Genomic DNA, 15,221 nt, shown 5'->3' on the forward strand with positions numbered 1-15,221 from the left:
CGAGTTTAGCGGTATGATGTTTCCTGGTCCTTGACTTCAAAAACGGAAGTTAGCCAGATCATTAAGGACTTTGAAGCCAGGTTAAACGACATGCGGGTGCATCGATCTGCAAGATCAAAATCGACAACGAAAGGACCATCATCAACCTGCCCTTCAACGCGATTCCGAGTTCCAGATCTGGGCTACAGAAGTGAGGCGTTGAGATTGAACTTCCGCCGCCACGCAAGGAACCGACTGGTGGTGCGGAACGACCTGGGGGTATTAATCAGCAACAGATGCGCTGTATGTTCGGCCTTCTGCCGCCAGAACTCTGGCCAGAAGTCTATCGTGCAGCCGTTTGGATACACAATATCCTTCCAAGCCGGAGGAACGACTGGATGTCGCCTGAGAGAAATGGACCGTTGGTTTCACCAACACTTTCGATGGTACAGACCGCCAAACGTCGACTTTGATGCAAACAAGGATCTCCGACCAGACTGGCGTGGGGTGTATGCGTATGGATGCAAAGCATATCCCTGAACAGCCGATACAAGGCGGAAAGACATCAATCAATTCAAGCTTGGCACGAGCACACGTTGGATACTTTGTTGGCTACCACGCCAGCAATATCTATCGCATCTGGGTCCAAGCTCAATCAGGTTATCCTGTCCCGAGATGTACGATTCAACGAGGAGGAATTCTTTGATCCAGAAGGAAGAACAGCTCGAGACTGAGGCAATCGCCGAGTACAAGCCAACGTCACAGCGCTCGATCCGCTTCCTCAGCGAGACTGGGACACGCTCTTGGATGAATTTCTCTATGAGTTTGATCATCATATCTTGAGGTTCGACCTGGAGGTTCGAACTCGGGGGTGAAGACGCTAGAGGTGCCATCTCAGATGTTAAGACGCTGGATCGCAGCTTCTGCAGCCTCTATCGCAAGACAGACTTCTCGCCTCTGAGCGAATCCCCGGTCCTTCCGACGCCGGAACCAACACCACAGCTGGACAGAAGGACGCCTCACCAGCTTCCAGGTCAACGGGCTCAAAGATTTCAACACCAGACCCACCGTTGCAAACAGACCCGAGCTCACCTGCCCAACGTTCTGTGGCTGGTTCAAACAGCGATCTAACTGAGCATCATAACGCCGAAAGCTCTCCAGTGGAGTTAGAGTCTCTGCCCCAACAAGACAGAGAAACAAGCTATGATAGCCAAAGGTCGACTGATTCAAGCGATCCAAGTCCTGAAGGAGTCACCCGGGACACGATCGTAGTTCAACCGCTGCCACCACGCCGGCGACCTTCCTCAGAAGGCAATAGCATGCAACCGGACAAGCAGCCGTCAGGTGACCAACCAATTCCTGAAGAACCACGCGGCAAAACGCGCACCCGCCGCAGTCAACAGGAGATTTACGGTGACCAGCCAACTCGCAGAGTGACCGGACACCAAAGCCAAGAGGAAGCACGATGATTACGTCAACAGCGTTTCACGGCCCTGCTTCCAGCGGATCAACATCAGAGGAAACCTCGAAACATTTCATAGTGTCTTTCTTGCCGCAGTCTCTAAGACGGCACGAGATCATCGATTTCACCGCGATGACCTTGTACGACTCCTAAACGCTACCAGGATCTGAAAACCACCCGATGGGCCCAGACTTCAAAGAGGCCATAAGGAAGGTGCACGATCTCCTCCGACGTGGCACCTGGAGACTGGTCGAACGCAACAAGGCACAGGGATCGCCTCTTCCACTGAAGTGGGTGTTCACCTATAAGTTTGATCAGGACGGATACCTCCAAGGTGCAAAGCTCGGATCTGCGTCCGTGGCGACCTGCAGGACGAGGACGACGGACGGAGACATATGCAGCCACCCTTGCAGCAAAAACCTTCAGAATCGTGATGGCAATCGCAGCCCGATTCGGTCTTGACGTTAGACAATTCGACGTTGGTAACGCCTTCCTGTACAGCGACCTAAAGAAGGACCATCCCGTCTACGTCCGGCCCGCAAGGCTTTGTAGAACTTGGTTTCTTGAAACCTGGAGAAGGCTCAACCATGATCGCGGAACTTGACAAGGCCTTGTGGTCTTCGAGTCTCCACTGCTCTGGTACAATGAGATCTCCCAGGCCCTCAAGGAGGCGGGGATTGACCGTACGGATGAAGAACGTGTGTTTACCAACGGCAAAATCCTGGCTCTTGTCTATGTCGACGACATCTTGATTCTCAACCCACGGCAAGAGAAGAAGGCGGTAAACGACCTGGTCCAGCATCTCCAATCCAAATACGATCTGCGCGAAGAAGAATTTAAGTGGTATCTTGGCATCAGGTTGTAAGGATCGACCAAACAGGAAGATCTACCTCTGCCAAGACGCGTACGTCGAGAAATTGCGCGAAAGTTCAAGCTCAGCGACTTGAAACTCCGAGTACCATCAATCCCCATCGCGACGATCCCGCTCGTCAAGTACAACGGGCAGGCTACCAAGGAAGAGATAAAGGCGTATCAGGAACGAGTTGGATCCTTGATGTATATCGCGGCCATGACCAGACCCGATATAGCACGAGCAGCAGCCCAGCTCGCGAGGTTCCTGACAAACCCATCGCCTGAACACCTTGAAGCCGCAAACCAATGCATCCGATACCTATACTCAACGAGATTCCTTGCAATCATGTACGACGGGATGCATCGGGAGAGTACTTGTGATCGCAAGCGACGCGTCATTTGGAGATGATACCGAGACCCGTCGTTCATCGCAGGGATATGTGATGATGTTGTTCAACGGACCGGTCATATGGAAAGCTGGACTCAAGACACAGTCACGACTTCAACCACCGAAGCAGAAATTCTCAGCCTAGAGAGAACAACCAAGGAGAGTTACGCCCTGGACCGACTATTGGGATATCTCTCTTGATCTCGGGCCTCTGAAGATTTACTGCGACAACCTTCAGTCGATCCGACTAGTGGTTGAGGAGAACCAGAGAATCACGACCAAGTTGCGGCACGTTGACATACAGAACATGTGGCTAAAACAGGAATTCAAGAAGGGTAGGTTCCTAGTGGAATACTTGAAGACTGATCAGATGCCAGCAGACGGATTGACCAAAGCGCTATCGAGAGCGAAATTCGAGCACTTCAGATCGATGCTGAATCTGACAGATATCAAGAGGGAAGCAAATTTGGAAGTGGGATGTCGATGACCTTCTAGGTCAGGCTGGTTGTGATAGCTTCTAGCAGCGTTGACTTGATCACTCAACGCTGGGGGGTGTGTCGCATATCAAGCCTGCCTAGGATGATTATTCATGAAGTGGCGATGTTACTCGCAACGCCGCTGTTGCCTGCTAGGCAACCACTACCGGTACTGCGTAATCACGCGACGGACCTTTCATTTGCGTATAAAGAGCTGCACAACTCCGTGCGTTCGTTCATTCACTTCTTGTTCTTTAGATAATTCTCATCAATTGCCTGATGCCATCTCTGACCCGTGTGGAGCCAAATGTCTGACAAGCTTCCGTTCGCTTGACTGGCAAACCTATTTCGGCGTATATCTCAACATCAACCGACTTCAAAGTCGCGCTTGCATACGCCACATCGTAGTACACAGAGCAAGGGCACTCATGGATATGTCTATCACATACAAGCAACGCCGAATGTGATTCCTCTGTCCGGAAGCATGGACCTACTGTCGGACGCCAAAGCGTTGTCCGAGTATGACGCGTTGGGCGGGATACACTGGGACCAAATCATTGGCTGGAATGCAATACCCCTGGACTCCGCGCCCGAACAATTCGCAGAATATGAGGCCAATCCAGAAAAGGACCTCATCGCCAATACGGAATATGACCACAAATACGACCAGTATTCTGCTAGTGGCCCTCAGCCACAGCTTGATGAGAAAAATTAAGATCCAGCCGGAGGAAAAACGGCATATCAGTATGCCATAGACTTCATGAACAGCGTGGGGATGCTGTGGGGTGGAAGGAGCTTTCCCTATTTACGGCTCCGGATCATGCAGAGAAAACAGCTTTGATAGAGGCAAAAGCCAAGGAAGCCGCTGAGACAGCTCAGCAAGCCAGCAATGCCGCCAATGATGCCGAACGGGCAGCTACTTCGGTCGACGGTGAGACAGATCATCAAGCCGCCTTTGCTGATGCAGAAAGGGCCGTTAAAGCAGCCAGAGGGCAAAAGACCTTGCCAAAAGGTAGCCAGCCTATGCCAAGACTATTTTGCTCTTCGTACGGATGTTTATGCCTTGAGGAACGAAAGGCCTTCTAACGTGCCCGACCCCGCCCTCTCCCCAAAGTTCTCTCCCTTGATTGGTCCCTTGTGATTGGTCCCTCCTTGCCTCCCTCCTCGTTGGTCGCTGCCCTTCCCCAGCTTCTGTTGCCTTTTCGCGTGCCTTATCCCACCACTAGGCGCCTCCCACCCTTTGTCCCGCACCTTGGACACGAGCATGATGCCGTCTAGAGTTCGGCAGCGCGATAGCTGCACGTACAGGCCGTACGGGTCGCACTGCGAGGGCACCCGTTCCATCCATCTTCGTCGTCCGTGTCCCTCGCAGCTCGAGGCCACGCGCTCCAGCGTTTTGCCCTGCACCTTGTAGTCCGTGCACGCGAACGCTGCTGCGCACGGCAAACCCTTTCGGCTGACGTCGTTGCGTTGCCACGGCCTTTTTCGCTGGCACTGTATCTTAACGGTCATGGGTGTCAACAAGATCGTGCCCGGCGGCATCCCGACGAAGTGGAGATATCTCGTCGTCTCCGATTCGAGAATGATCCCGCCGGCGGCCGAAGTGGATCGTCATATCGGCCGAGATCCGATGCCCCGGGTACGCCTTGTCGACAATGACCTCCACCGCCGAGTAGCTCGCGCCGTTCACTAGCTTCAGCCCCTGGTGGGTGTTGTGGTTCACGACGATGGGCATCCCGGCCACGAACATGAAGACGGCCGGCACCGGGATCGCGCTATCGTCGCCCTGGTTGAGTATCATGATCGCCTCTTCCTCCGTCGGCAGCTCCTCCTTCCACTTGTGCTCGGGATGAAAATGCGCATCGTCGACCGCTGCTGGACCCGGAACGCCAGGCTCGCCTCCATGTTCAGGTTCCACCGATTCCTATTGAGCGGCGTCACCACGGTGATGCCCGTCTCCCAAGGATCCGCCTTCCCCCGGTAGCACCTTGAGTTGAGGAGGTTTAGATCCGTCCGATCCTGCACGCCTAGACGGATCCGCTTCAGCAGCCTCTGCAGCTCCGGGTCGCCGGCGGCGCGCATCTGCTCGTCCAGCATGACGACCGTCGTGAACCTCTTCCACAGTGCGTGCGCTTTGTCGTGCTGGTGACGCTGCTCGGCCTTGAACGAGTTGTCTACGTCCCACGAGATGGCCGCGCTAGGCAGGACGATCGACCTCTCTTGGACCGGCCGGAACTGCTGAAAATCTCCGCAGAAGAGGACGATGGGGATCCCCCCGAAATCTTGCCGCGATCCGCGAAGCCGGCGAAGCCGCTCGTTCACGGCGTGCAGCGTCCGCGCCCGAGCATGCTCACCTCGTCGATGACGAGCATCCTTCTCCTGCCAATCCATTCGAGACTGGCCGTGGATGAACCGCTCCGCCTGTTTCGGCAGCCGCACCGTCAAGGTCTTTGACCATGTTCGCGCCCCGCCCCTTGGTCTTTAGTGAACCCGCAGGCGGAGTGGATCGTGATGCCGTTGATCCGCGCCGCCGCAGTCCCCGACGTCGCCGTGATCAGCAGACGATTCGAAAGGCTCTTTTACTGAACAGCTCGACGAGTGCCTCGATGATTCGCGACTTGCCGGTACCGCCCTCGCCACCGACGAACTGGCGCAGCTGGCAGGCATCGCCCCGTCGGTCTGCTGCATCAAATCGAGCTGGCGGCATATTATCAGAAAAGCGATGGACTGCCTCTTGTTCAGCGTCAGCCGTGTTGCCAACACCTTGCCCGCCGCGAGGAAGGAGGTTGATGGGCCAAACTGAACGTCCATTCCCGCCCCTGCGTCGATAGCGGTCTCGTCGGAGTCGGCCATCGTCATTTCGACCTCGTCCTCCCGAAACCGGTCATCACCTTCGCAACGCTGCGCGGCGATCGCTTTCCCAGGCGGCGGGCGTGCTTTGTATCCCTGGATCATCCTCTCCCTCTCCGAGGGCACTTACCTGCTGCGACTTGATAGCCTTGACCTGATCCTGCGGCGGTAGTGCGGCCCCGGAAAATACCCGCCCTGGCATGCTTAACCCCTGCACCTCGGACGACGTCGATGAGCCGCGTTGCGTCTCCGATGCTGTTGGGCTGATATGTCGCTGCAGACTCCGCGCCCGCCTCGCCTGCTCCACCCTCCTCGACGTGTGCGACCGTCGGGTCGCCATCGCCGGACGAGGCTGCCCATTGCTTGGCGTCGCGTTTTGCGTCTTCGGCGGATCGTCGAAGCAGCTGCACGTTGTCGACCAGACATGATATTCTCGGGGCCATAGCGTCTCGAGCCCGCGCCCAGATGCTGTTGATCTCACCTGTTCCTTCGCCCAGGAAGGACTCCCGGCACGAACAGCGCAAGATGCTGCACGGCTGCCCTTCAGGGGGTGGGTTAGCCTCTCCGATAATGCCCGCTGACAGAGCAGTTGCCATACACACCTCCGGTAGCACGACTCGTCATCGTAGGTGAAGTCCTTGCTCAGGTAGCCGTCGAGGCAGACGGTAGCGTGCTTGCCCGGCCGCCTGAGCACCTGAACCCAGCGTCGTCCCGGCGCCCATCCATCCTCGAAAGACATCTCCCCCCAAGCCGCCCAGCTCTCGTCGTTGCCGATGCGTTTCAGTCTGACGATCGATATGTAGTCATACAGGCATAGGCCTTTCAGCAGCTCTCCCCGGTGCTGGTACGCCTCGACGTGGGAGATTCTCAGGCCTTCTTCTTCGACGACGACCGACTCATCCAAGGTGTCATCCGTAGCCGCAGCGCCACTGGCTTCTCGGAGATGCCGCCATCGCCGAAAGACTTCCCAGTACAGCAGAGAACAGTTCAGGTACGCCCACGCGCTGCTGTCGGTGAACTCGGCCGGATATCCGAGAAGGTGAGCGACGACCTCGACCTGTGATAGCGGACGCTCCGTGAACACGCGGTTCGCCACTCTCATCAGGAACTGTCGCGTCCTGTTCCCTTGACAGGGTCATCGGTGGCAGCGTCTCCGCCACCGTCCCGCCCTCCGTTTGCCGTGCCATCACCTGTTGAGGCGGCCAGGAGCTCGGCCGCGGCCGCCACACGCTTCCACACCGGGTCCTCCACCTTGGTCGCGTAGTTCGTGACATAATAGATGAGGGCCATTGTCTTGCGCTGCGTCGCAATGAAGGAAATATCATGGTTGTGCCGGGCCCGACAGCAATAGCCTCGTTCCATCGATTGACCATGCTGTGTGTCCTCCGGATCTGCAGCACCCCGTCTGCCGTGAGGGCGGTCTTGTCGACTAACCTCCATGGCGCCTTGAACCGGCAGAGGTCCCCTTTCCGCCCTCCTTTGCCCAAGGAATACTTCACACAGGTCGGGCTATGCGTGTGCACCTGCGTCGCGCCGGCACAGAAGTTGGCCTCCTCGATAAACGCGGCCGAGAACTGCGCGGCGTTGTCCAGCAGGAACCAATACCGCCCGTCACAGATCGCTCCGCTTGCACGGCGCAAAAACTTTCCTGGTCAGATCCTGCCTTGCACGTCAACCCGGCCCCACTTGGCCATCAGAAGAGTACTTCAGGCTCCCGGTGGCACATCTTAGAGGCGCTATCGATGTATCGGACGATTCGCTCGCGATACGCCGCCTGATCCTCCCCGTGGATGTCGGCAAGCATCGAGCTGAGATGCGCGTTCCCGTGCAGCCAGAGCAAGCCGTGAACATGAAGCGCCCTCGTTCGTTCGTCTCCACGGCGCCATAGTACTTGCCGATGCGCCCGAATACCGACTCTTCACCGACCTTCACGTAATGATCGAAGAACAGCTTCATCTCGCGGTGGAAGAACACGGCCGAGCTCATGGGATCCGATATCGCCAGCCGTGCCCGCTTATACGCATCCCCAAGGCCTTCTAAGAACTCCTCGGCCGCGTCGGGATCGCGTGTGCGGTATGCCGCCAGTCGCAGCTTCACCGGGTTCGTAATGTCGTTCGGGTTGATGGTGAACCAGATGGCCGGCACGCCATATCCGACGATGAGCGACTGGATTTTCCGCCGCATATTGAGACGGACCTCTCGACATGGGCTGCCGGTGGCCGTAAAGCGAGAGGCTCCTGAGAGCTCCTTCACGTCACCATCGGTCGTCTTACCCGAGCTCTCAACTCGACCCTCGCCGCCGCTAGCCTTTCTGTGGTCATCGAACGCACGATGCGCTCTACCTTGCGGAAGTTCTTCCTCCCCACACTCAACATGCTGACCCGGCGGTTCCTCGACCGCACCCCATGTTGAAGACGAAAATGCGAAGATGTGGTGCAGTGCAAATCGACCACCATGGCGCCGGAGCACGATCTCGGCCCACGCCTGAAGGTTCAAGCTTCGAGACGATACGGGGTCTCCGCGGCCGCCTCTGCCTCGACAGCCCTGCCTCGCAAGTTGGCCGTGACCTTCCCCGCGTCGACCATGGTCTCTTCAACCAGCCTTGGTCCCCCAACGCCAAATGGGAACAGGGTCGGGAACGTCCTGGCAAAGAAGGACGCCTCAAAGGAATCGGTAAACTCACCCCCCCGCGAAACCCGGATGTATGGCTCACAACCACCGTCGCCACGCCCCCGAACCCCCCCGGCTAGGGACCCGACCCACGCTCTCGGGCCCGCACGGCCGTCGTCGGCACCTTCACCAACAGCGTCACAGGCAAACTGCAGCTTCTCCACGTCCGCGACGTCTGGCGGTCCGTCGAGCGCGAACATGCCAGAAGACGTCACCTCGTTGATCGCTGGAACGTTCTGGTCGGGGCAGGCGTCACTTCCATCGCGAACCGCGCCTTCTCCGTTGGGCCCGTGACCTTCACCCTGGCCGCCGGCTTCTTGTCCTTGGTTGAGCAGGGCGAAGAGCCTCGATCTCCACCGGCCCCTCGTCCACGGCGCGTTCCGTGGGCGGCACAACGTGCGCCGTCCGCGCTTTCTCCCACCCAGACGGCTCGTTCCGCTCCATACGATCGCACACCGACGACGGTACCCCGTGTATCGAGTCTCCCAGCTCTCCATCTCCGCCGCGTCGATCTCGATCTCGGCGTAGTGGGGGTTGTTCCGCTTCAGCCAGACAAGGGCCCTCTCGACCACCCGCCGCCTCACCGACAAGAGACTCGACAGGTCGCTCGGTGCCGGCTTCTCCGCGCCCTGCCACGAGATGTGGATCTCGTCCAGTGCTTGCAAAAGGGGTGCGGGAGCACTTTGTGGCCAGCTCCTGCACATTGTTCGGAAACACTGTGATGTGGCCCTGACATGCCTCGGATACTTCACGCTCTGTCTCTGCCCGCCCGGAATGCTATATCTCGTGACAAACCCGTAACATGAGTTCAGCGAGATGAGCTTCTCTTCGACCGGCGTCAGTCCCTTGAGCTCATCGGGGAACATGTGCTCGCAGCCAAGGCGACTGTGAAGGTGGATCGCCGGCGACAGGCTCCTGCGCGCCAGGCATCGGCCACACTCGGCGCACACCGACACGGACTCGCCCTCAGGAAAGCAACTCCGGCATGAAAATGGTGAGCGGCCGCCCTTTGGTACGCAACTTGACAGCCAATGATCCCATGTAATCTCCCTCAACTCTCCTCTCGTACACTTGCGGTAGCACACCATGCAGGTCCGTATCGGCAACGTGCTCGCATCGTGGAACGCCTGATAGAAGTCTCGCACCGTCGACACCTTCCTCTCGAGCGGTATTGGCGTGCACCACGTCTGATCGTTAGACAATCTCTCCTTCAAGGCAAAGTCTTCCTCCAAAAAGCGCAGCACACTCGCCAGGTCTTCGGCCTGCAGCTCCCGTCTCCTATGCCTTCCGATTCCACTTCGGACCTGTTTTATCGGGCGCCCATCCCGGCTAGGAAGACGGGCTCTTCTCCCGCCTCCGGGACTGCCTCTGTCCGCGCAGCGAGCCGTGCCTCTGCTGCGCCATCGTCCACACCCACCTGTGCCCTTGGCCGCCGAACCGGTCCCCGACGGAGCTTGGGCAAACCCCATGCAATCGATGCTGCAAATTGCGCCGTTCGTCTTAGGTCTTGGAAAGTCGTATCCTTGGGCTGCGACAGCTCGGGCGTCGGTCCCCTTTTCGAACGAACACCCGGGACACCGCCGGTCGCCGCCTTATCTCCCCCGTCACCTTCAGGACCCCTCTCCTGGGGCAAAACGGCCGATGAAGGGGCGGACTGTCAGAGCCCACTGCCCCTGGTCTCCACGTTCTGTAGGCAACACGAACCTCGGAAGCGGACTCGGTGACTGACGTTGCGCGGAATTTCCGCTGCTGACCAAATTACGGACTTCCGTGCTCTGCTTGACCGCAAACCGCCTCGCGGCGGTCTTCTCGGCAGTGACTTTGCGATCGCCCCTGCATGCTTTCTCCATGCGGTTTCTTCGACCGCAGACTGCTTAGGCTGAATCAGCCGGAACGTTAATGCTTCATTCGCCACTGATCTGTATCTCCCGAACCGCCCCAACCTTGTCTCCCGTGCTCCGTGCCCCTTCTCGGGAGTTGCCCCTGTATCATCTCCGCACCCCGAAACAGGCACTCCCCCGTTCCTACCCTCTTCTCCATCCTCGACTGACAACGAACAGGCTCCACGGTGAGCGGCCGCCTCGCCTAGCTTCCTGCAGGACTGTCCGCCATGCTACTGCCTCCTCGACGTCGACTAGCGTGGATTGGCAACAGGCTAGAAAGTTTTGGCTCGGAGCACTTCCACTTGGATAATCTCGCTTCTTGGCGTACACTATTTCTTTCCGAGTGGAAGCTTCCTAACGATCACTACTCTCATGGCCGTGGCATTTCTTCCTTATAATGCTTGCCTATGGTACCGAAGCGATGCAATACTACTACCTTTGTAATCCCCATTTACCCTCCCTATGTGCGTCCACCGTCCCGACCTCGGCTGGTCTCCACGTGCGACCTGCTACCCCAGCTTTGCCAAGGCGGCCCTTCCATCGCCGTGCTCTCTTTGCGCCTCAGCCAATCCCTGGCTACTGCCGACCTCCGGCACATGGGGGTGGCCGCGCCAACCGCCCGCCGCACACTTCCAACCATACTCTCCGGCCCTTCCAACGCCGTCCCACCCACCTTGCGCATCAGTTGCTCCATCAATATCTGCCACTCCACCTCGTCGAGCAACAGCCAAAAGGCTGCCGGCGATAACATGTCCACGGTGTCCCTCGTGCAACCGGACTACCCGGCTAGGTTTGCTCCCTCGCCACCACCAACGTCGCATCAACGGCCTTCATGCTAAAGCGACAGCCAGGATCCCCCTGCCTGTCCTCTTGTAGTCGCTAGCCACCGGAGTCTCGACTTGCAAACCCTCTTGGAGTTCTCGTGACCAACTCGCATCCTCCTCCTCAGCTCGTCCCCTATATCCGACTTCACCGTGTCCCAATAGTGGACTCGACACGGTCGGCACCCGCCTCGCTCAGCCGCACGCAATGCCCATCCAACTACCGACGACCGTCAAAAGGGACCCTGCAATACTACCATAACCTCTTTCTTTCCTTCACTCTCATTCGTTATTGTCGCCTTTGCTATCTACTCCATGCAACGATGACACCGAAGGGTACTGCTGGACTTTCTTTCTCCGCAGACTTACCCACACTAACCTTACCGTTCGCCGACCTCCAACTTCTCGCGACATAGCCATCACCCCTACTCAACTTCCAACCCCCGGCTCCCTACTTCACTCACGACCATAGAACCAGATGGTCGAGACTGTTCAAGAACCTCGCCAGCTCATTCCCGCATACCCCGCTTCTGATCTATCACCTAGGTAGCATTCTCTGACTCTTAAGTCTCCCCGACCCTAGCCGCGAGCCCTCTCGAGCAGCAAGAAAACCTGCTTTATAGGATGCCCACCTCCACTCTGCGTAACCCCTCATTTACACTTCCACGGTGACTACATCTGCCATGTTCTCACGATGTCGGCCTCCCAGCTCAACGTCGATACCTCGTCCTCCCGCGGCAACCTCTTGACAGCCAGAAAAATGCTGGCGCCGACATGTCCATGATGGCCTTTGTCCAGCCCGGCTGCCCGTCTAGGTTCGCCTACCAGAATGAGCATCGTGTCAAAGGGCTCAACGCAGAAACCCTAGCGAGGGTCTTCCTTCCCACGCCCTCATGGCTGTCGACTCCGGGTATGCAGCAATCCGGTCAGATACTGGCAATCCATCGACCTGCATCTTCTTCAGCCTTAATATTTCCATATACAACCAACAGATAATCTCCTCGGAATGGACCGAGCAATGGTTCTTCATGGTCGGCCGTGTTCATCCCTTTGCCCTGACGTGGGAAATCGAGCGACGTGATGGCTTGAGTCGGACGATGATAACATCACAGAATACACCGTCCCCGCGCTTATAGTCCGCGATCACAGCTACCAACCGTGAGTCTATGCTCCAAATCTCTCTGTCGCCACTGCCCTCCTGACGATATCCATAGAATTGTCACTCGCACCTCAGCTCGGTGGATACTTTCCCAACGATACAACCCATTGTCTCCTTCACGGGACCTGTCATCGGCTCCGGCCGCGACCTCCTGCATGGAAACTCGGCTGCGGCCCTTGACGACACCCAGCTGAGCTGCTGCGGCTTTGTCCAGCTCTCCACCTTTATTTGTCCTGGGATTCCCGGCAAAACCCCTTCAAGGGCTTTCGCCCTTCCAAGTTTTCGTCATCTTCCCCATTCACGCTAATCCTTGACCTCCTATGCAAGAAGATGACCGAGAGGCGCGACAGCCAGTTCCAGTCGAACGCTCTCTTCACCTGTACGGGCAAAATCGCCGGCTTACTGGATCACCAGATCATGAAACATGCCCCGGCTTTCGACCAAGACTATATCTTCATCGTCGTCCCCGACACGTGGACTTTCCACGACAAGGCCATGTCCGACCAGGCTTCTGCAACACAACTACTGCCGACGACACCCAAGAGCGCGGTCGGCAATCCTCGGACTATAGCGTTGCGTTGGCCAGGTTTACCTCTACGAAGAAACCCAAGGCCGCCCAAAGCCCCGCCTCCCCACGCCGCATGCTTCTGGCCCAGTCGATCCTTATGCTGGCATCAAGTCGGTCAATGCCCGATCCCTACCAAACCCCAACCAAGAGACCGCGACTTTCTCCCGAAACTTCCACCATAATCACCGACTGTGACGGTCAAGACTCCCAAATCCGATACCTCCTCCTTTCTGTCCCCGGAAGACCCCGCAGAGTCAGAGACGGACACCGAACAGGTCAATCACCAAGACACATCCGCCTCTGGCTCTATCAGACCTCCCGCGTCGATATCTTCCCGACCACTGCGCGCCCGACGTCCGCCCAAGAATATTCTCTAAACTTTAAAGCTTCAAACGAAACAATACAACATGACAACATGTCTCATCATCCTCAAAATCAACTGCCAAAGGCTCGAATAGCACATTCTCTTCTCTTCTTGTTCTCCTTTTCATGAAGACGATCAAGTCAAAACTTCCCCAATATACTCCTTATTCTGTTTATACCTACGACTTATACCGGTAGCACATGTAAATTTTCCGAGCCTTCCACTCGCCCAGACATGCATTACCCACTCACATCTCTCTTCAACCCTGCCGTCTCTCCACGCCCTTTGAGTTTGCGCCTTTTTAAACAAAATCTCCCTCCAGCGGCCTAGCCTGCCTCCCCGACGCTCTGTCTCGGTTTCACTCACGATAATGCTCTACGTCTCTCGCCGTGTCTCGTATCTCGACCTCACTCTTCTTCCTGTCTCCTATCTACTGTCGCCAACTCTCTCTCTCTCTTCTGTAGCCAACTCTTCTCCGGTTCTCTTGTCGCCAAATTTCGTTCCGAAAGGCTTCTTTGCGCGAGCCGCGGCTGGCGAGCCTTCCTCTCGTTCAGCCCGAAGGGCGTTCTACTCAGTCAGAAAGATTCGAGCATAAAACCTCCTCTGATTGGCTAATTGGCCTGGCTTGTGCTCAACTCGTGCGCGGATTGGTCGGCCGATAACGTCACCAAATGAAGGCCCGCAAAAATACCCTGAGCGTTGACTAGGTAACTGGCCAGCTTGGCAGGCTCTCCAAGAGCTTCCAGTTCTTCCTTTCTTCCATCCATGCCATCAATTTACTGGGTCGCTAGGCACTCTTTACACTAACCTACATAGCGGCTGCTTCTCTTTCTGCCCAATCTATCAAACTAATCATGTTACTAACGGTTTATAGGTTCACCTATTACCTCGGCAGCCGGCCCACCTCCCAAGATTCTCCGGTTATTCTGTCTCTTCTAGCAGTCTGAAGGGTAAGAGGTGGATACATATACGGCCAGATGGAGGACGACATACCCCAGGCAGTTCGGAATTGCCATACCTGCAAGCAAGACCTGCCTGAAGTCGAATTTCGAAGCGTCAAGGACCCTACGAAGTTTACAAGAGACTGTGCTAGCTGTAGGGCACGCCGAAAGGAACGGGTAACCGAATCTCGAGCCGCCGTTGCCGCAATGCGGAATTTCGCCTTGAGGCTATCGCCACGCAGAGCCACGAAACGGACCGATTCTCTAGCTAACCTGACGCCTCCAAGGCGGGCTGCGCCAACGCCTGCGTGTGTGCAAGTCTTACGACCCCCTGCCACATCTACGTTATGCCGTGCCCTGGCGCCCGCACTCCAGGGACTGCCTAGACCTCTGCCGGGGCCATCTACCTCAAGCGCGGTAGAGGGACCTTCCCCCACCCCTCCTACCCTTGGCCTGCCAACAGTAGTTCTGGGCACGCCGATTCCAGAAACGCCAATTCCTCAAGGCACTCTCCCATCGGCTTCTGTTGTGCAAGGCACGCCTATACCGAAGGAATCGCCTCGTACCCCTCCTTCATTACTGCCACAGAGTCGTCGCCGCGGCCGCTATACACGTCGAGTCAACATTAACCCCCGGCCACGGCCACAGCCTGAAGAGCGACAGTTCGATCAGATAGTTGATCCGCCTTTTGGGGACCTTGACTTGCCTGCCCTTTGTGAGGGATCGAGCCCTTGTGCGCGAGTTCTATACTGCCCTGAATGACGACAAGATGCATAGTTGCATTCGCTGCCAGGAGCGTTGGTTCGAT

The 15,221-nt window shown here is 57.0% G+C and overlaps 2 protein-coding genes across 2 annotated transcripts; one reads left to right on the plus strand and one right to left on the minus strand.

Annotated features, from left to right (window-relative positions):
* Positions 1 to 1,621: 1,621 nt before the first annotated feature.
* Positions 1,622 to 2,306, plus strand: HRG_08772 (reverse transcriptase (RNA-dependent DNA polymerase) domain-containing protein; the record flags this gene model as incomplete). The annotated part of the gene is made up of 3 exons (XM_044867243.1): positions 1,622 to 1,794; positions 1,910 to 1,979; positions 2,067 to 2,306. 3 exons carry the CDS (start codon positions 1,622 to 1,624, stop codon positions 2,304 to 2,306), a joined length of 483 nt encoding a protein of 160 aa, XP_044717264.1.
* A 2,352-nt stretch (positions 2,307 to 4,658) lies between these two features.
* HRG_08773 (VrtJ) lies at positions 4,659 to 9,543 on the minus strand (the record flags this gene model as incomplete). Its single annotated transcript, XM_044867244.1, has 11 exons — positions 4,659 to 4,994; positions 5,039 to 5,578; positions 5,786 to 6,072; positions 6,138 to 6,439; positions 6,489 to 6,548; positions 6,610 to 7,132; positions 7,198 to 7,398; positions 7,607 to 7,670; positions 7,919 to 8,491; positions 8,542 to 9,373; positions 9,473 to 9,543. The coding sequence occupies 11 exons, from the start codon at positions 9,541 to 9,543 to the stop codon at positions 4,659 to 4,661; spliced, it is 3,789 nt and encodes a 1,262-aa protein (XP_044717265.1).
* Between the last annotated feature and the right edge of the window lie 5,678 nt (positions 9,544 to 15,221).

The sequence above is a fragment of the Hirsutella rhossiliensis genome, assembly GCF_020360975.1.
Source record: "Hirsutella rhossiliensis strain HR02 chromosome Unknown scaffold00011, whole genome shotgun sequence".
Classification (NCBI taxonomy): domain Eukaryota; kingdom Fungi; phylum Ascomycota; class Sordariomycetes; order Hypocreales; family Ophiocordycipitaceae; genus Hirsutella; species Hirsutella rhossiliensis.